Source organism: Suillus clintonianus (assembly GCF_016758775.1).
Source record: "Suillus clintonianus strain FC179 chromosome Unknown DEU56scaffold_21, whole genome shotgun sequence".
NCBI lineage: Eukaryota > Fungi > Basidiomycota > Agaricomycetes > Boletales > Suillaceae > Suillus > Suillus clintonianus.
Genome location: NW_024539245.1, coordinates 337,591 through 357,975, shown reverse-complemented (window position 1 = coordinate 357,975; position 20,385 = coordinate 337,591). Strand labels below are relative to the sequence as shown.

Below are 20,385 nucleotides of genomic sequence, written 5' to 3'. Positions count from 1 at the left end.
ACGAGTAAGTGATTCAGACGCTGATGAGCACGTACCGAGCTTTCACCAGCATTTGGTTTGCGGGATCTAAGGGCTTCTGGATCTGGCTCCGTCGTACGGGACCGGTATACATTCGCTTCGCTCATCGCGAATACAACGAAGGTATGAGAATTCGGGTATGATCGATATATCTGGCTCTAAGTTACATACGACTGGAAATATACTTCTTTCTCACGACCTCCTCCATCCACTTCCTCGGTGCCGGTGAGCACCTAAACCTCCTGCACGACCTTTCAGCTTGTTCTACAGCTCAAATATCGACTCAATCACGACAATAAATCAGCTTTAATATTTCCTTATCATCCCCATGCCCTCCTATAATCCAGACAGGTGGATAGACCAACTCATGGAATGTCGCCACCTCCCAGAACCCGATATGAAAGTCCTTTGCGACCGTGTTCGCGCCATACTCATGGAAGAGTCCAATATTCAACCTGTTTCGAGTCCAGTCACCATCTGCGGCGACATCCACGGCCAGTTCTGGGATTTGCTCGAGTTACTACGAAAGGGTGGAGAGGTCCCAGAGACGAGTTATATTTTTATGGCACGTATGTGTGCTTGTGATTTGAGGGTTGAACATGCTTAATGTCGATCAGGGTGACTTTGTCGACCGAGGGCATTATAGTTTGGAGACCGTGTCCTTGCTGCTGGCTCTGAAAGCTCGGTAATGTCACCGATAGCCAATCGCTGTATCTGTATTGAATTTTTTTAGATACCCAGATAAAGTCACCCTCCTTCGCGGAAACCATGAAAGTAGACAAATCACCCAGGTGTATGGATTTTATGGTGATAGTCATCAGCTTAGTACTGCTTGTCCGATAGTGCTGATATTTTGTTACATAGATGAGTGCCAACAAAAGTACGGTAGCGCTGCAGTTTGGAAGGCATGTTGTAGTGTATTCGATTTCCTCAATCTTGCTGCAGTAAGTTCTCTTTCCATCTGTTCTGTAGGCGCTAAATTTTGTATAGATAATAGACGGAGAGACTTTGTGCGTGCATGGTGGCCTATCACCAGACATCCGAACTCTAGATCAAATTCGTGTCCTCTCGCGCGCTCAAGAAATTCCTCATGAAGGTGCCTTCTGTGGTCAGAATATATTACTGTTCACTCGACTTCTCCTAATGCACTTTCGCAGATCTCATGTGGTCTGATCCGGAAGACATCGACACTTGGGCTGTTAGCCCACGCGGAGCTGGTTGGCTATTTGGTAGAACTGTGACGCGAGAGGTTCGTCCATTTATCCACATTATCTAAATGTCGCCCTGACCTTTCTTAGTTCAATCACGTGAACTCCTTGAGCCTCATTGCGCGCGCACATCAGCTCGTGCAGGAAGGTTACAAGTACATGTTTGACGACCAGCTCGTTACCGTGTGGTCGGCACCAAATTACTGCTACCGATGTGGTAATATGGCGTCAATATTAACAATAAGGGAGGATGGAAGTAGAGATTTTACCGTTTATAACGCCGCTCCGGAGAATGAGAGAGATAAGGGGATGCAAACAAAAAAGATGGTGAGTAGATACTCAGTTCCAAGGAAGCTATCAGAATGCATGCTAACGGCTTTACCTACAGAATACAATGCCCTATTTCGTATGACATGGTATATTACGACATGTATGTGTACAGCGCTATTCATTTCTTTGATATCGCCATTTCAGTTGTTCGTCTTGTTGCACAACGGTAATATCACCGGATGGTGTACGAAATTTGTTGTGTCGACCATATTGCACCCAACATGTCAGTCGCTTCAATTTTTTTTATCGGAGCCGATTTCAGAGTATCAATGACCTAACCGGGCCTCTCCACTGGCCGTTTCATTCCTTGTCTAGCAAATGTCGTGAATGCGAATGGACCATACAGGTGGACAATGTTATTTCAAGTACTGTCCTCAGCGGAAAGAAAGAAATGCCTCGTGTGTACTCGTCTCGGCGTCGAAACTTTTGACCAGACCGTACTGTAGTAATTCTGAAGCGCAAAGTAGCGTGCCATGGAAGTTACAAAACGTTTGTACAAACTGATTAGCATTACTGCCTTTCCCGGGCCATGCATCCCAGTATGATCCAGTGCAGGAAACAAATTCTAGTAGTGCATTTAGTCCCACTGTCAGTGTGACAGACACGGACTATCTGTCGAAACCCCCCTCCGGAAAAAACATCGCAGCGCACTTTCCGAATTACAAACCAAGAACACAAGCAACCATACAACCAAAAACCAACTCTAGATCCTCCGAGTCTGCGATATCATTTGTTCCCAGTCCCGATCCTCTCCATTAGACTAGACATCGAATCAGAGCTCTAGTCTTGCAGAACATCGAGGATGAAACGCACTCGCCTCTACATGCCACACATACTAGCATCAACCTGAGTGGCTTCAGCATAAACTGCATCCACTTTGCAGGAAGCGTGAGTCAAGTTGCCGTACGCCTGCTGGGAGATATCGTATATGGTAATGTTAGCATCGACGCTTTGGACAGCGTTGATGAGGTCATTGGAATTGTCACCAACAACGGTGAAGTAGAGGGTGGTTAGGCTGCTGCAGGGTGGGGCGGGTGTGAGGCTCCAGCAGGAGCCGCACAAGGTGGGGTTCGCATTGACGCCTGGGATTCCTCCAATGTTGGGGAAAGCAGGCAGGGAGGAAAAGTTGGTGTAATCCTGTGCCAAAACTGAGCAGGTGACGGTAGAAAGGGACGTATTGGGGTTGCTGTAATTAGCGTTTTGTACGACAAATACGGACTCTGCGAACGCTGGGAGGGCGAAGGCAGAGAGAAGAGTGACAACTGAAGTGAACTTCATTGCGCAGGAGCCGTTTGATGTTGGTTTGATGTGAATATTATGGAGTAACTTGAGATGATGTGAGTCTCGAAGATTGTCTGCTCACTCTTATAGGACAAAGCGAGGCGTTGGACACCAAAGTAAGCCTATGAGCAGACAGAAGGAATGGCACCATCTGTCTTCACTGTGAAGTCTGGTTGACCAAGTTAGAGCCAAGTTAGACCATGTCATCTGACAAGGACAGGTGAACAGGCTATCCTGGACTTCTTTCATCATCGTTTACTGTTCTGAAGCCAACAGCAAACGATAGTGACAGAAGTCCTAACTTCTGCCCAGGTTCAAATTGTACGGTACCAGCTCATTCTATCCGAAGGCAAGATTAAATAATTTAAGTTGGCCGGGGTGAGTTCTTTTGACTTCGGCGCAAAACGGCACCACCATATTAGTACCCTCATAACAAGCATAACCAAAGAAAGGCCCACCATAACACTTTCAGATAGAGCCAACAGGTGGAAAGGCGTCAGATCGTACGTCTGACATCAAGCAGATATGTCACGGTGTATCGGCCCAGAGTTAAACTGACCGGTTCCGTGAGTGTTCGGTGACGAACATTGGGAAAAAATAAAATGAAAATGACAATCATTTTGGCCTCTCCCGAGCAGAGGCAAAGAAAAGTTGTAGCTTCCTATATGGCAGCATATTGTTCACTATAGAGAATCGTCTCAGACAGTTGGATGAGGTGGATTATTAAGCACATGCGAAAACGAGACTCGGGCCGTATCTGCACAGCCCGAGCTGCGAAGCGAACAGTGGAATCTCGGATACAGCATGGAAGACGGTGACATACTTGTACAGGACTTAGTACTGAGATGCTAGATAGCAACCTCCCTCCCGACTCAACACTGGATCGAACAAACGTTCACTCCGTTACAGCACTCAAAAATATAAGTTCATAAGTTCCGCATACGTTCGTTCAAAACAAGTCCTCTCAGTAAGTGGTAGCATTCGTTTGTGTAAGAGCTGAAATTATCTCGTGGCCGTTAGGTAAAGTCCCCGAGTAAAGCCTACACGGCTTCCCCAGCCCCTGCAAAGCAGGTAAAATCTGCGACAAAGCCTCTCCGAGAGATGAAAGGACATGCTGGATCGGTGAATGGCGTTATAGGCCTGCCTGGGGGACGGCGCATCATTACCTGTCCAGAGGATGGTTCACTTCGAGTCTGGGACTTAAAAAGCGGTACGCAGGTCGGGGAGGCCTGGAAGGATAAAGGCAGTGGAGTCATGCGTGCCATAGCATTGTCACCGTCCGGCAAGAAAGTGGCAAGCGGGAGTGAGGATGGCGTAGTGAGATTGTGGGACATTGATACAGGCGAGGTCGTCAAAAAATGCACGGGGAACACAAAGGCAGTGTGCCAGAATGTGTGCTGGAGTCCAGACGGAGGGCGAATGGCGAGCGGATCCAACGATCACGCATTCAGAGTGTGGGACGTCGAGAGTGGAGAGATAATTCTCGGAGCAATCGAGACAGGGATTGCCGTGTTCGCGGTGTGCTACTCACCAGATGGCACGATGATTATCACGGGCGGAGGCAAGGTGAATATCTGGGATGCCAACACAGGCGAACTGCTCAAAACATTGGAGATGGGTCCCTCCGGAGTTTTGCGCCTGGTATGGACCTTAGATGGAGAGACCCTTATCGCGGCAGGGCCACTCAAGATCAGGAAGTTCGATACCGCTACCTGGACTGAAATTGCTATTATCGATGGACACAAAGAACTTATCCAGGCCATTTCACTGTCTCCGAATGAGCGCATACTAGCGGGCGCATCTAAAGACAAGACACAGTGCGACTATGGAACCTTGAAAACAATCAGCCCATTGGACCACCCCTCCGCCATATAACTATAGGTGAAAGCGTTCAAGGAAAGACAAGTGAGCACAAACGGTAGATGCGAGCGTTGAGAAAGGCTCACCACGACACAGTCCTGAGATGGAGTTATGTTAGCGCAATAGGCTGAAGGGCGTCAGATTGTGTGACATGTGCATATGTCGGTGTATAACGCACCGGCCCAGATTCAGGCCTAGTCAGGAGCTGACCGGTTCCGTCAGTGTTCGGTGACCATGTTACTAGTGAAAAGGTTAAATGTCAATATCAATGATTTTGCGAAAACAAACATCGATCATGTGCCACAAGTTGAGTGAGGAACAGACTCATTAGAAGCGGCACCAGTTAGCTCCACTGAACACGCATGCAACGGCAGCCAGCGCTCTGTGCTGTTGTCAATTGAGTACTACGTACCCAAGGGCCAATACTAATACTAATATCAAGCCCAATCACTCATTCTATGAATTTCTATCATAATGACTGTTGCCGTTTCGAAAATAGGCCATCAGCTGAATCCCCCCAACTCTGATTCATCGGATATTGTCTTTGCAAAACGAACATCTATCATGCCTGCGCGGCGCAGGTTTGCCTCTGTCGGATTCTCCACATCATCCATTGCTTCATTGACAGGGGCTGAGTGACGACCCAACCACAAGAGTTGCAGTACACCTGTATTCGGGATGGCAGCTTGGCTGTCGCTGGATGCATCAAATGCTCTTGTCATGGATAGAGCCAATATCATCATGATCACCGACGCAGATGTTGCAAACAACAGCTAGAGTGACTCAGTAAACCGCCATGGTGTAGATACACGAACTCACAGGAAGAAGATTGATCTACAAGATGGATGATGGTTTCAGCAATGGAAATAAGTTCAGTACAGTTCACACTGACATTGAGGCGTAGGGCAATGATCTGCTCATTAACAGAAGCTGTTCCACCCCCGTATTGAAATCCTCCGTTTGTTGTCCCGATTCGCCCCGCTGATGATGCAACACAATGAGTAAAATGCTTGCGAAAGTCACGGCCTCATAGTATGACCATTTACCTGTCCAAACGAGTTGTGCAGTTACCTGCGCAATGGCAGCCTCCAGTTTATCCGGGCTCAACACGAAAGTAGGAAAAGGACTAATCCCATCTCCCCTTCCCAAAGCCTGGACGGCGAGATTTAAGCCTACCAATGACATGATATGCCTAGAAATCAAATATTAGGTGAGACATTGTAGCATACCAGCGAAGGGAAGGTTTTAACTCGTCCGAAATCGAGGGTTCGTTGGGGGGATTTCCAGAGGGGGGTCCAGCTAAGTCTGAAAATGAATACCCGCTACCAACCTGGTTAGCCAAAGCCGAATTAATCTTGTATAAACAGTGATAATTGAATGTTCGTAACCCCTCAAGATGAACTTCGACACACCCATGCTTGCCAGGAATCAGATGCCCACTGGGACCACTCCTTGATTTCCCACTGTGTGGATGGTTGCGACATGGGCACGGGATTCTGCAGACTGTTGGCCTGCATGTCAAGCACCGCTTCTGCAGTGACGGCCGAAAGCGAGCATTGCACAAAATATACTTCAAGGACATATGGCACCCCTGCAAAGTATTTGTTAACATCACGGTACTGCAAAGAAGCTGACTCACAAGAATTATTATAAACAAATTCCACAGATATCGGCACGGCGACCTCCTTTTGTATGGAAGGCTCGATGTCTAATAATGTAGAGACCATAAGGATGACACCGGGGTTAGTATCCGGTGGTGTGACCTATTTAAAGGCGGCTGTCAGTTAGCTTTCCCAGTTCCCAAAATTATCTTGAAGCATTACGTTGCCACTTGGATAAACCCAGTTGTATGAAAGCACTTGTACTTGGTCTGGCCCTATAAACATTCCTAATTAACGATGAAAACAATCAATCAGAACTATGACGACGTACAGGGGTAGCTGGCGCCCATAGATATGAAAGTTCCGTATCCATCACCAATCGTAGAATTTACACTTAGCATACCGGCGTCCGCAGAGTATGTGAGATTGGGAAGCAACCCGCAACGTGAGCTTATTGTCGTTGCATCCACAGTTGCGTTTCCTGCCACAGAGTTTGTGTATGGGGTATCGTAGACTGTAGCGTTGGATAACCCTACAGAGACCAGTCCGGACAATTGACTGACAACTGGTAAGGATGCGGTGATGGATGCCCAGTTCGTCTCATAGGTGCCAAAAATCGATGAATCATATGGCCATGCTAACATTGTTGGCACAGAAGTCGTCATAGAAGTATTGAATGTTTGAATTTGTAGGAGAGTGGAAGAGGTGATATGCAGCACGGAAATGCACACAAGGTAGGCTGTCACAGTAGATATCATCCACCATGAGGCAGGGATATCAGTTTGTTGCCAGACACTGCTGAGTGCGGAGCCGAGGCCAGACCATGCACCCGAGATATCGTGGATGGTAGTCAATTTCAGACGATGTACTAGCGATCTTGACATCGCAAGCCGTTGGGTAAAGAAGAGTAGAACAGCCGTGTAAACCTAGATGAAACATTTATCAGCGGTGCGATTAAAAAAAATGTGCACTGGCGCATACAGTGTAAAATGCTTGTAGTGAAGCACTCAGCACCACAGACCAGAAATCATTGTTCATTTGCGTGAATGGCAGAGTCGCACGGTGTTCCCAGTGGGCGATATAAACGATAACAAGGACGACATATATCATGACCAGTATGGCATGCAGCATGTAACATGTACCAGCAGAGGATGATCCATCTGTTACATTTGCAAATAAATTTCTTGAGAGAGCCTTCCAGGGCACTGGGGCAGCAAGATGCAACTGTGGGTATGCGGCATGAAATAACTTGCTGAACCAAGTCCTTTGCGGCTGGATACTAGCGGGAGGCTTATTGTTTGTGGCTGACATGAACCACTCGTCGACGGAACCTAGTAATGTGATCAGAGGCGAAGTCAGTGTGGTATGGTACTGTGGATGAACGATCGGCTTCTATATATCTAAAAAGACACTGCTCAGCCTCACCTTTTTACAGAGAGTCTACATGCCAGTGAGAACTACTTATTGTGCGACTCGGAATAACTTGGGCTGGTGGGAATGAGTGCTGTGTCAAGTGCGGCTGATGGGTCTTCCAGTACTGATCATCTTCGGAACTGTGGCGGACCACCCAACTGGGTGAGTCGTGACTCAAGACTGCGCTGGTATAACAAAAACCTGTTCGCATGCGCGATAACAACACATGTGAGTGGTGGCGACGCCCAGCAACCTGCTCGTTTATGGGTTTACTTTCAAGATGGCTGCCCAGAACCTACGAAAATAGTCACTGACATCAGTGTCGTCCAAATTTCCCCGGGCCCCACAAAGATAGTTACAGCACATGATCAGCTCGAACGCCATGATGCACATGGCGGCATTCTCTCCAATGGCCTCGATACAAGTTGAACTCTGTTCAGGTCAAAAATCCCGCCTAATTATAACCCACCGAACCTATATATGCGCCGATCAGCAAAATCCCAAGTTAGTAATGGGGTGGTGTGGCACTGCACAGTGCCGTACAGTGACTGGGCCTTGACGTTCACAGACAAGCCACAGCGCGCCATAAATGATAAAGGTATTAGTGCTCTGGATGGGTGTCATGCTGTGTAGTTGGACCTAGTCACCGCTGGTTACCACCTCAGGCAGCAGTTTCGGCGCCAATAAAGGATTTTTAGGACCTGGTTTCTATATATGTCTATGGGAAATGTTCCGGGCCGAGAAAACCTAGAGTCATCCTAGTAGTACGTATAAATACTACGACTTCCTACGAGCATCCTCGTTGCTACAAATTGAATCTAAAATTATACCCTCCCCTGGCTGGCGCGTTCGTCCCATGATATGAATTTTTTACATGGCTGTTCAGTACACAGACGGTCAACATTAGGAGGCCCCATGACGGCTTCCGAGCACATCTGATATTTAGTATCATCAGTATTTTGTGAAAAACTGGAGGGGGCGCTTGGCCATTCAGCTCTGACATACATCCATGCTTTCCAAGTTCGAGTATAGCTAATCTACTAGTACAACAATCGCTTGATTCAATCTTCTGAGGGCTGTACTTTTTCATGTCCCACCTAATATTGTCCTCAGCAGCAAATCCACCGCTAGTTGAAGACGCAATATCAAAATCGAATAAAAGAAAGGGCGTTTTCTTGAGAAGTATAGCACTTAGACATTGAATGGGGCTGCACAGAGAGGATGGAGGTGAGTGAACGGAGTGTGGTCTGTGATGCCCGGAAGAGCGAAAATGCGCTGTAGTATGTGTCGAAGGAAGTGACAACACCCAGGGCACCATCTGCGTTGCCAGATGCAGGTTGCCTGCATATTGGACGTGGGGTAAAAATAAAAATAAAACTAGACAGGTGAAAACGCACCGGTGAAATCGTTTTAAGGAAAGACAAGTGAGCGCACAAAGATGATGCTAGCATTACAACAATAGGGTAGTCGTTCCACGTGCACCAAGGCTATAAATATTGTTAGAGATATGTTTACACAATATATTATCGCCTCAGACTCACCGGGAAAGCAATGCAAAAAATGGGAAAAATACCCAAGGAACATTTCCGCCTACGATCGTCGCTACCGGAGCTGGAAACGACTACGTCAAAATCAGTACCATTTGTGAATATTGAAAACTCACAAGACTATGGCCAAGCAGGGTGAGCCAACACTCTAAGCGTCAATATCGACAAGCACATGAAATTGAAAACGTTACCAAAGGACACCGTGAGCAAAGCATGGAAGACGTACGGGGTTTCCGAACATCCTCTGGTAGGGCCGGGGAGTCCATGTTGACAGTGTGGATGCAGTAGTTGTTCTTTGAGCCCTCATTTTCGACAATAGAGTTCGCCGACATGACAAGATGACTGGTGGTAAGTGTGATGAGGGATACACATGTTTGCGGATGTGATGAATGAAGTTCTAGATTACCCTCTGAGTCGTCAACATTTGACGTATGATAATTATCAACTGACAAGTAAACAACATGCTCACCGTCGAGCAAAATTTAACTGCGCTTGCACGGGTTCTTCGTGAGACCTTCCTATGGGAAATCGGACAGAAGCGTGTGAGCAATGATTCAGACGGTAGAGTTTACTTGGTTTTGCAGAATTCGTCAGAGATCAGGGTGATTAGTGTCTAATCATGGAGCAGGATATCCAGGAATTTCATGTTGCAAGTGGGACAACCATGATGAAGAACTAAAATAGGATGTTAAAACCAAGGGTAGGGGAGAGTATGATGGATCTGGCCATCCCGTTCGACTCTGAGCGGAAATGTAGCGCGGAGGCAGAGAATCGTATTGAGCCAACTATAAAACATGAGAATGTGTGTTTACTTGATGGCACTGTAGGATTCCACAAGATGAGATGCTAAGATGTCGATGAAGACAAGATGAAGAACCTGCGCATATCGTGAGAAGACTTGGGCGCTTGATCTGCACATGCCGTGCTCAAGCTGTGAGAAAGCAAGACCCGACCTCCTGATTCAACTCTGCGTCGAAAAAAAGTTCACTTAAGTTCGTTGCACCTTTTATTCAACGCACGTTCGTTATCAAGCACCTTCGAGTAAGTGATATCATTCATGTGATGGGAGCTGAAATTGACCCACATCCATTAGGTGAAGTGCCGGAGCCAAAATCATGTCCTCGTCAGCCATCGCGAAACGAAAGAAACCAGCGGTGAAGCCTCGCCAAAAGATGCAACTTGAAGGAAACACCCAATCCGTGAATGGTGTCGTAGGCCTACTCGATAAACAATGGATCATCACTTGTTCAATGGAATCTAGCTCGCTTCGAGTCTGGGACTTGGAGAGCGGCATGCGGATTGGGGAGTGGAAGGACGAAGGAAGTCCTGAAGGGGTGCTTGCCATAGAATTGTCACCAGACGGAAAGACAGTCGCAAGCGGATGTGTGGATGGCACAGTGAGATTGTGGGGCGTTAACAGCAACAAGGTCATCAACAAATGGACGGTGTACACAGCTGCTGATTATCCGCACCCAGCGATATCTGTATGCTGGAGTCCAGGCGGAGAGAGAGTGGTGAGCGGATACCAGGATGGGATGTTCAGAGTGTGGAATGTCAAGAGCGGAAAGGTTATTCTCGGACCAATCAATATTGGGGAGATGGTGTACGGTGTTCGCTGCTCAACTGATGGCAAGATGATTGCAACGGGAGGAAACATGGTGAGAGTCTGGGATGCCAGCACAGGAGAACTGCTCAAAACACTCGAGTCCGGCATGGTTGCAAATATGGCGTGGACCTCGGATGGAACTACGCTCATCGCCGGGAGCAGGAGGTTCGACACCGCCACCTGGACTGAAATCAACGGCGAATGGCTTGCTCGCTCAGACACTCTATTGTCTCCGAATGAGCGCATCCTTGCAAGCGTACCGAACGCTGATAAGTATACAGTGCAACTGTGGAACCTCAAACAACATCAGCCTATCGGGCCACCCCTTTATCATGATGAAGATGGAGACGAGGTGTCCAGCGCTGTCTTTTCTGCAGATGGAAAGTTCCTCGTGACTGGTTGCGACTCCGGCCGCATATATGCATGGGACGTCTCTGCTATTGTCATTGAGGCTGGGCTGAACGACCTCCTAGCAACTGTAAGTTTGCACAGTACATTTTATCCTCAATCACACTAATCATATGTCTACCTTCCTTTCAGGCGGTTTGTTTCATCAGGTCTCTTCTTCACCAGCCTCACTCACTGATCTTTGCTCATCACAGAAGGCCGTCAACAAGCCATTAATAGATGTACGTTGTGTGTTTCTTAACATTTTGCATGACTTTGAGTATCTATATCCTAGACCGATGCTACACGACGACGAGCACCGAAAATTGAAGGTGTTCGTCGAATACCCCCAGGATTTTTCGATGATGTACCACGTCGTGTTAATGTACGTGACCCACGTCTATAGTTGAGCAGTGCTATTAATCAATATCATGTCGACAAGTCGTCGACATCACGCGATCAATCCACCCATATCGGTCGCTTACCCTCCCACAACCCTCTGAGCTTGGTTCAAAATTTCGTCTCTGGTATGCTACGCAGACGAGATGGATCGACCATCCAATTGCCGCCAGTAGTTGAGGTCCCGTTAACAGCGGGAAAGCCGGTACTTTTTCTCCCGTATAGATTCCTTATCACTCACATAGTTTTGACACAGAGGGATTATCATGCGAGAAAGAAGCGCTCTGCGAGCTCCTCTCAACCTCCCAAACCCCATACCACGCAGCAACAAAACGGCGGAGCGACCCAAAGCAATCTGTCATCACAGCAACCACCCGCTACTGCCACCGCATCTACGACACCTCCTGCAGTCACTGGTACTGCAGGGGCAGCCGGTACAAATCCTGATATCACCATACGACAGGCTGGATGGCGGGCTCGTTTCCTGCTCTGGGTTTGTTGTGTGCCCATTCAGAATGCAGACAGTCGACCATAGGGAAGCAATATTCCACTCATCTAATTCTCTGTAGTTCCTGTTGTTGTATAGTATGTCTTGATGATTAGTTCATCAGTGTGTTACAATATGGATTCGCGTTGTATATTATATGCGCACGCCTCAAAGAAAGATACGATCATACGAGGATGTGTATAGTCCGGAGTAGAACAATGAGATCAAACAGACGGTCAACGTTAGGGAAGCAACATTTAGCTTCCGTATCTCATTCACATTCTGTCGTCTCACCTAGTTCTCTGTAGTACTTCTGCTGTCATTTTTGATTAGCATCAGCATGTAGTATTCTGGGAGACCAATGGTTCAATGTCCATCTGGTTTGAGTAAAATATATTGTATGTGCACGTTCTACTGAAGAAGACGAAGGTTGGTTGTAAACTCTTGACACTGTAGCTAACAACCACAAACTAGGTATGTCGACAGCAGCTTCCCTCCATCGTCGGCATACAGCAGTCAACAGCAGGGGAGCTTTAAGCGCTGATGGGTAGTTGGATTCTGGGAGACAATGATGAAAGATATGAATTATGATTTCGGTAGGTAAGTGCCCGAGACCCGATACGAGTCCCTGGTGCAAGCACATCGACTGCGTGATCATGCCCTGGAACATGGGTGGTTTCAAGGTCTGGAGTAGAGGTCTGTTAATAACGCATCGGATACAGTATATGGAACGTCGGTACTCACAATGATCTGCACTGCGGCAATGACACCCGAGGCCGGGGAGAGATTTGCGTTTGAGTTGACTGTCTGCATGTTATTTGCTAGCACCTGAGGGGGTCGACGTCAGGAGACGTGTACATTTAAGTTTGATAGAAGCGCGATCGGAAGTATCCAAGTAGATAGGCTTTAGAGACGTTTGGACAGCTGCGAGTGAAGCGGAATCAAATTGACGATATTCGAGGTGTTACATGCGGGTTTTTATATGACGAGGAATGCCAAAGTGGCTCAAGTAAGTATGATGAAAGGGAGTGGTTCTAAGGCCGATGCATGAAAGGGAGCAAATCAATGCCGTCGGAAGTGACGTTGAGCGCTGCGTAAACGTGGGCAAATGTGATGACGTGAAATGTCAAATGTGAAATCAACAATGGGAACAAAGGATCATAGAATCATGATTGCGTAGGAATGAAAAGCAGGCCCAGTACGAAGCTCTCGCGTTTCGGACTATCTGAGTGTTGATTATGTGCGACGTGTTTGGCGGGGCGCGTGGAGGCGGACATTGTTTGGTCCTGTTGAATTCTAAAGCCTTTCGCTCCGACACACGCCCCCTCACAAGCGTTTGAAGCTCATGAAGAAAATCGACGTATGATGCCGATTATAGCCGCGATGATGGAGCGCGGTCGCTAGATCTGACTTGATAAAGTATGAGTTGATTGTCCCCCCTACAGTCATATACCCAAACCTAGACTCGATCATTTCGACCTGGACTTTGAGAAGACATACTCCCGATCAACTCCAGAACACTCTACTTAACTTGACATCGTGCTGCCCGCCCCTCACGTAATTCTATTCCTCTTGAGAAACCACGAGCGCACCCAACACTTGACCCGACCCTCCATTTCTTCTTCCCATTAGTCCTTCGTTCGGATAAGGAATACGTTAACGCATATTCTCCCTCTTTGAGAGAATAGGCAGAGCGTAACCAAACTACGTGGGAGGCCCAAAGGTGGAATTGAAAGTGGAGGAGAGGGATGGAGGAGTGCGTGGGCTTGGTCGAGGACCGATGGCAGTGTCAAATACATGAGCATGGCGTCTCCAACGTGAGTCCGAGAAGAACCCAGCAACGGAATTTGACGCACCAGCCGACCATTTTGCTCCGTTCTTCCCTTGAACCTAACATTCCCTATTTTCAAGTGGCTCCAACGCTTTTGTAAAGGTGATGAAATTCTGCACTAATGATTAGAAAGTGAAAGACGCCATTGAAAACCCAAACCTGCGTGGTCTCTTCGGTTCACTGAAATGCTGCAGCCACGCGATATCATGTATTCAACAGAGTCCTTGACATGCACGAGCGTGGTCATATTCTGTAAGAAAAGACGCGTGCATGTAGGAGCGCACCACCTCGTGCAGGTGTTGCAGTCATTACATCACAAATGTAGGCGCACTCAAGGTAATTGAATTTCCATGGGCTTGTTGTATACAGATGATGGCGAACGAATGCTTGCCACGCAAGCTAATAAAGATAAAGGCTGAACGGTTGCCCGGACACGAGCGGTCAGCGTACGCGTCGAAGGAGCGCCCAACATCGAAATCATACCGTGCTCACCTGATTAACTACTGAAGGTCAGTGACGATATGGCTAGACACAATATTGGGGCGCCAAGAGGCTGTGGGTTTTATGGTAAGCAGAAAAACACTACAGAAAATAGGCACCTGCACTTGTCACGGTGTTCCCGCTGTGCGAACAAGCGTATCATAGTTCAACTCGTGTCCCATCCTTAGGATTGTCAGAACAAAACCTTGATTGACGGTCACAAGGCAGATTGCAAGGCGCTTGTCAGACTCTGTATGTAGTTTGACGACAAACTAGAGACAATTCTACTCTGGTTTGGTTGCTGATGTTTTGTTCTGATGAAGTGTTGATTTTGCGAATATCCTGTTGTCCTATGAGTCCGACTTGATTGTACAGCTGTAGCAACTCTATTTGGTTGAACCCTCCCCGACTCCAGCCAGCACTTATAATTTCTCGCGAGGCGCAAACGTACATACATAAATGGTACAGTAACACAATCAAATGCGCTGTCATGATATACGCAACAACTACTAGATATATATATATATATGTATATGAATAGTGCCAGACCCAATGTCTCCGAAATATATAACATCTGATCAAATAGTACTGGGGTCCACTACTTGGATTTCGAGGGAAGGAATCAGCGCAATGTATTCTGCTTCCTCCACATCTGTCACCGTCGGCGTCTTCCAACCGCTAAATATCAAGGTCTCCAGGGGACACTTTGACCGTGCCAAAAATGCCTTCCATTGCTTATGAGGGCGCCGGCACGGTGGGCCGCCAATATCAATGAGGTGATCTTCAAGCACCCGCAAACTGGGGAACGATAGAGCCTCGACCAGCGCAGATAAATTCTGTGCGTCGAAAGAGCCATGTGAAATGTGGAACATTTGGATTTTGGGGTGTGTGAATGGCCGGAACACTAAAGGTTCACCGTAATAGAATGTTACGGTAATCTTTAACGAGGCGAGGCTGGGGCATAGATGGAGCAGCTGCAGGACTGCACTGGGGTACCGTAGTGTGCTGATATCGAGATATGTGAGGTGTGCCGCCACAGGACCGAAAGAAGTCAAGGGTACGGTGTGGAAAAACCTATCAACGATCTTCAGGCTGCGCACAGTGGATGGCACCCGCGGGATAGAATGCCCAATAGCGAGAACCTCAACGTTTGAGTCATGTGCCCCTTGTAGTATGGCTAGCTCCTGAAGTGCAGGGAGGTTATCTAGCAAAAGTTCGGGTAGGGTTGTTCCTTCGTAAAATGTGAGACGGAGAGACAAGATTTGATTGACGTAGGGCCGAAGAAGGCGTTGCATCTTGATCGCGTCACGGTTGTTGCAGAACAGAGCCAACGAGAGCGGGTATCCTCGTGATCGCTTGAGCCATAAGTCATAGCCAGAGGCTTGCGGCCTCCAGCTGGATGACAAGGCGACCATCACAGACAACCTGCACCACAAACTAGGCATGTTGACAGCAACTTCCCTCCATCGCCGGCATACACCAGTCAACAGGAGGGGAGCTTGAAGCGCTGATGGGTATGTGAATTCTGAAAGACAATTCTGAAAGATATGAATTATGATTTCGGTAGGTAAGCGCATCTCAATTGACTGCATTTTGTTTAATGCGAAGAATAAGGTGAGGCGAATGAAGACAGTCAACGGTTCCTTCTGAATTAGTGAACGAGGTTATGATCTCAACGAGGACAATGAAGCCGAACTTCGATGATCATCCGGATTTGGATGTGGATGTGGATGTGGATGCCGCTACGCGGCCGATATCTCTCAAAATTTATTGTTGTGTGTGGGAACAAAAAAATCAGGTCACGCACAAATTAAGGCCAGCAGTCCTACTACGAACGATCAAGTATGTGGGTATTGCACAGCTACACAACAAGTTGTGAGGAGTGTCATCCCACAGGCGCTGATTCAATTGTATGGTTGGCATTGTGTGACGTCTGGTGGACTCGGTATGCGCTGTGTCCACCGTATCACGATCAAATCCATCCAGTGATGCGTGGGCATCGACTTTCGAGATCATAACACAATGGACTAAAAGGCAGGAGAGTGGAAAGTGGAATCTATGATCTGCAGAAGAAATATCAACGTATAGATGAGTCCAGAAAAATATAACAACAGACTGTGAATGCACCGTGCGCACTGATCGGGAGCATTGACTCAGACAACGTGCAACGCCAGCTCAGGTTCCAGTGTGACCAAGGCTTCCCAATAGTCCGGACTTCGCGCGTTCCGCACACGCTTGATATTCCACGGTAGTAGCGGTACACCATGCAGGACATGGACGGCAGTCCTAGCATGATTCGAAGTTGGCAAGTGGATTTCCATGCACATCAACAGGAACGTCCCGAGAAACCGGCTTAAGGTTCGATCTCGAGTTTTCTTTCTTTCTGTCAACGGTTAGTTGCAACTTGCAGTGTATCCAAAAGTACACAGCACTCCAGCAGTCATCTTAGGCAGTTAGGCGATATAAGCGTCCCAGACATATACTGGTTGCAGGTTCATCGTTTGCGAGGGAGGCTTCAACAACATTCGGTCTTGGGGTTTGTATAGAGACATAGAGGTATGGATTACATGTCAATTACGTTCGGCGTCCATTAACACTCCTACTATCAGAGACAATTAACTTCATTAGCTCTACAGGTGGAATTATACTCACAGTCTCAGGTTTTGATATGCTCGTCCACTATGATATCCGAAATTTAGGTATCAAAAACAGGGTTGTTGTCGTGCCCTCTCACACCTCCAGCATACATTTCAACCGAAGATGGTTGCAAATATACGGAAACGGCTTGCCAATATATCCTCTGGAATGCACAATGGTGAACGTCCGAGATACTTATTTTCGCTCGTGATGGAGAGAAACAACGGTTGGAGAAGAGTGTGTGATGCGGTCGTGTCGTCCTGTTAGACTCTGAACCTCTGAACAGAAACGCGGCAGGGTGGGATAGATACTAAGACTGGAGAATTATATTAAGCCAAACACAGGAAGGCGGACATGCTTGAAAGCAGGACTGCTAGATGCGATACCAAGATGTCGATAAAGAAACCTTGCAAGAAGTCTTGAGCACATCGTGGGAACAACTAGGTCACTTAGGCGCGCTTCCTTTGCACAGCCTGCGCTCAAACTGTAAACACTTACAGCATGATAAAAGATACACCTGTAGATGACTTGAATGGCGAACTCCTCCGCCTCGAGTCTACATCAAACAAACGCCCACTTTGTCGCAACTTTCATTCCTCACTCATCTATTCTTTGTTCAAGTCAATTACCTCTGAGTAAGTGACCATCGGGTATGTACGGCTTTCAAAGGCAGTAAGAGCTGAAATTGACCCGCGCCTATTAGGTGATCTCTCTGGACCAAATCATGTCTTCGTCGGCCCTTGCGAACAAAGAGAAATCAGCGACGAAGCCCCACCACAAGATGCAAGGACACACCGGTACCATCTATGACATCATAGGCCTGCCCGATAAACGGCGGAAAATGACGTGTTCGGGTGATGGCTCACTTCGAGTCTGGGACTTGGAGAGTGGAAAGCAGGTCGGGGGTGCCTGGAAGGACGAAGGAAGTGAATTCGACTCAGCGTTAGCCATAGCACTGTCGCCAGATGGCAAGACAGTAGCAAGCGGCAGTCAGAGCGGCACAGTGAGATTGTGGAACATCGACACTGGCAAGGTTATGAAAAAATGGACGGCGGACACAGACTTAGTGCAGTCTGTCGGTTGGAGTCCAGATGGTCGTCGAGTGGTGGGCGGATCATATGGTGGGGGAGTAAGAGTGTGGGACGTCAGAAGCGGAGAAACCATCATCGGATCAATCGAGACAGGGCAGGGGAACATTGTGTGGGCGGTTTGCTACTCACCCGATGGCAAAACGATTGTCACGGGCGCGGACGGACTGCAGGTCTGGGATGCTAACACGGGCGAACTACTTAAAACACTTGGGATTACGGTTTCGTGTCTGACATGGGCCTCGGGCGGAAGCATACTTATCGCTGGGTCACAGAAAAAAATCAGGATATTCGATGCCACCGCCTGGACTGAAATTGCTGTTCTGGATGGGCACGAAAAACTTGTCAATGGGATTTCATTATCTCCGAACGAATGCATCCTCGCGAGCGTATCGGACGATAACACGGCGCGACTATGGAACCTCAAAAGCAATCTGCCGATCGGCCCACCCATCCACCATGAATACGAGGTAAGATCCGTGTCCTTGGATGGAAAGTTCCTTGCCACTGGTTGCTACTACGACCACCACATATACATCTGGGATGCATCTGTTATCGTTGAAAAAGCTGGCTTCGATAACCTGCTGTCAGATAATGTAGCTTGGTTATATTCTATCATTACTACCGCTGACAATGGGTCTGCTCATGTCCTTTCAGGTGGTATGTTGCATCAGGTCTCTTCGGCAGCATTACTCAGTACTGCTCATCACAGAATGTTGTCGACAAATCAGTGTTGAATGTATGTCATGTTTTTTAAAAGTTCGTTGCTTTTGAGCATTGACACCCTAGGCTGGTGCTACACGACGACGAGCCCCACAAATCGAAGGCGCTCGCCGAATACCCCAAGGTTTCTTTGATGATGTACGTGATCTCAACTGTAATTTATCGGTTTATTCGACAAATCTGTCAACAGTCCTCGACATTACGCGGTCACCAAACTGCAGCACCACGTCAACCCAACACCCCTCTCAGCTGGGCTCAGAATTTCGTATCTGGTATGCTACGCAGACGAGATGGATCGGGTGTCCGGTTGCCACCGATAGTTGAGGTCCCGTTAACAGCGGGCAAGCCTGTGGGTTATCCTGGTTCTACGTTCTTTTTTATATCAATGTCTCACGTCGATGCAGAGAGACTACTATGCAAGAAAGAAGCGCTCTGCGAACTCCTCTCAACTTCCCAAACCTCATACCGCACAGCAACCAAGCGGTGGAGCGACCCAAAGCAATCTGTCATCATCACAGCAACCACCTGCCACTGCCGCTTCGTCCACGACGCCTCCCGCAGTTGCTGGTACTGCAGGGGCAGCCGGTACAAATCTTGATATCACCATACGACAGGCTGGATGGCGGGCTCGTTTTCTGCTCTGGGTTTGCTGCGTGCCCATTCAGAATGCAGGCAGTCAACCATAGGGAAGAAATATTTCCCTCATCTAATCCTGCGTGGTTCCTGTTATTCGATTGGTTCATCAGTGTGTACAAACATAGATTCACGTTAGATAGTACATGCACATCTCAAAGAAGGACACAAAATTCCAGAGTAGAACAATCACATCTCCTTATACAGAATGAAAGTCAAACTTGGCCGATCATGTGAAATGTAGTCCCTTGTTGCCCGGATGAAACTACGATGCGTGCATCACAACCACGCAGCCGCGGACAGCCATTGCCAACATGACTGTCCTCACAACTAGACCATCCTGCGACTCAATGACATGTCACACTTATGTTCGGCGCCGCAAAGAAATGCATGCAAGTTGGTCAATCAGCTCCAGGATATCTTGTGCGAAGTTCATTAGCAACAGAGTCTCGCATTCAAAAAGATCGGGATGGTGATTGATTACCCGCTGAGTCCCACTGTTACTGATCCCTCGCTTATTTCAGGAGCCCGACTCGATCGAACTGATGCCTCGTGTAGCGTTCGTACTGCATCCTAGACATCCTTGGCCAGATGGACGATGATGCCACGGAAGATGCTGGAAGATGATGCCACGGACATCTCAGAGATATCTCTCGCTTGATTTGAAAGAGAAGCTTCCAGATCTTTGTGTTTGTCACGCCTTTCTGCGAGCATGCAAACCTAGAGCTGAGGAGCGACTGGCTGTACGAACACTGGGAAGGTGTGTCAGGATTGAGATGCAGCTGGTAGAATGACAAAAACAACGGTCAGAGAGGATGGCATGATGAATCTCGCCATCCTATTGGACTCTAGGCAG

At 47.8% G+C, this 20,385-nt stretch overlaps 6 protein-coding genes across 6 annotated transcripts; 1 reads left to right on the top strand and 5 right to left on the bottom strand.

Moving 5' to 3' along the window:
• Positions 1–208: 208 nt before the first annotated feature.
• Positions 209–1,774, top strand: DEU56DRAFT_792078 (Metallo-dependent phosphatase-like protein). Its single transcript, XM_041352695.1, has 8 exons — positions 209–583; positions 636–703; positions 752–825; positions 883–962; positions 1,009–1,126; positions 1,176–1,267; positions 1,317–1,553; positions 1,615–1,774. Exons 1-8 carry the CDS (start codon positions 347–349, stop codon positions 1,636–1,638), a joined length of 930 nt encoding a protein of 309 aa, XP_041210544.1. The 5' UTR covers positions 209–346; the 3' UTR covers positions 1,639–1,774.
• A 412-nt stretch (positions 1,775–2,186) lies between these two features.
• On the bottom strand, positions 2,187–2,834 carry DEU56DRAFT_938768 (uncharacterized protein; the record flags this gene model as incomplete). The annotated part of the gene is made up of 1 exon (XM_041358852.1): positions 2,187–2,834. The coding sequence occupies one exon, from the start codon at positions 2,832–2,834 to the stop codon at positions 2,376–2,378; it is 459 nt and encodes a 152-aa protein (XP_041210543.1). The 3' UTR covers positions 2,187–2,375.
• A 2,366-nt stretch (positions 2,835–5,200) lies between these two features.
• Positions 5,201–8,104, bottom strand: DEU56DRAFT_900243 (uncharacterized protein; the record flags this gene model as incomplete). The annotated part of the gene is made up of 12 exons (XM_041356510.1): positions 5,201–5,470; positions 5,517–5,527; positions 5,586–5,678; positions 5,744–5,889; positions 5,948–6,051; positions 6,110–6,288; positions 6,337–6,460; positions 6,521–6,573; positions 6,630–7,224; positions 7,280–7,629; positions 7,985–8,006; positions 8,027–8,104. The coding sequence occupies 12 exons, from the start codon at positions 8,102–8,104 to the stop codon at positions 5,201–5,203; spliced, it is 2,025 nt and encodes a 674-aa protein (XP_041210542.1).
• A 1,057-nt stretch (positions 8,105–9,161) lies between these two features.
• Positions 9,162–9,749, bottom strand: DEU56DRAFT_979352 (uncharacterized protein; the record flags this gene model as incomplete). The annotated part of the gene is made up of 4 exons (XM_041359740.1): positions 9,485–9,749; positions 9,375–9,406; positions 9,253–9,332; positions 9,162–9,198 (listed from the first exon to the last, which is right to left on the bottom strand). The coding sequence occupies exons 1-4, from the start codon at positions 9,588–9,590 to the stop codon at positions 9,162–9,164; spliced, it is 255 nt and encodes an 84-aa protein (XP_041210541.1). The 5' UTR covers positions 9,591–9,749.
• Positions 9,750–12,487: 2,738 nt separating this feature from the next.
• DEU56DRAFT_246081 (uncharacterized protein) lies at positions 12,488–13,304 on the bottom strand (the record flags this gene model as incomplete). The annotated part of the gene is made up of 2 exons (XM_041345276.1): positions 12,882–13,304; positions 12,488–12,822 (listed from the first exon to the last, which is right to left on the bottom strand). Coding segments are annotated over exons 1-2 (404 nt in total), but the record flags the coding sequence as incomplete, so codon positions are not given.
• Positions 13,305–14,990: 1,686 nt separating this feature from the next.
• DEU56DRAFT_884346 (uncharacterized protein) lies at positions 14,991–16,025 on the bottom strand (the record flags this gene model as incomplete). The annotated part of the gene is made up of 1 exon (XM_041356158.1): positions 14,991–16,025. One exon carries the CDS (start codon positions 16,023–16,025, stop codon positions 15,027–15,029), a length of 999 nt encoding a protein of 332 aa, XP_041210539.1. The 3' UTR covers positions 14,991–15,026.
• Between the last annotated feature and the right edge of the window lie 4,360 nt (positions 16,026–20,385).

Coding starts and splice junctions, on each gene's coding strand:
- DEU56DRAFT_792078 (XM_041352695.1), top strand. CDS start 347: ATGCCCTCCTATAATCCAGACAGGTGGATAGACCAACTCATGGAATGT. Junction 826..882: donor CCAGGTGTATGGATTTTATG/GTGATAGTCATC, acceptor TTTGTTACATAG/ATGAGTGCCAACAAAAGTAC. Junction 963..1,008: donor ATTTCCTCAATCTTGCTGCA/GTAAGTTCTCTT, acceptor AATTTTGTATAG/ATAATAGACGGAGAGACTTT.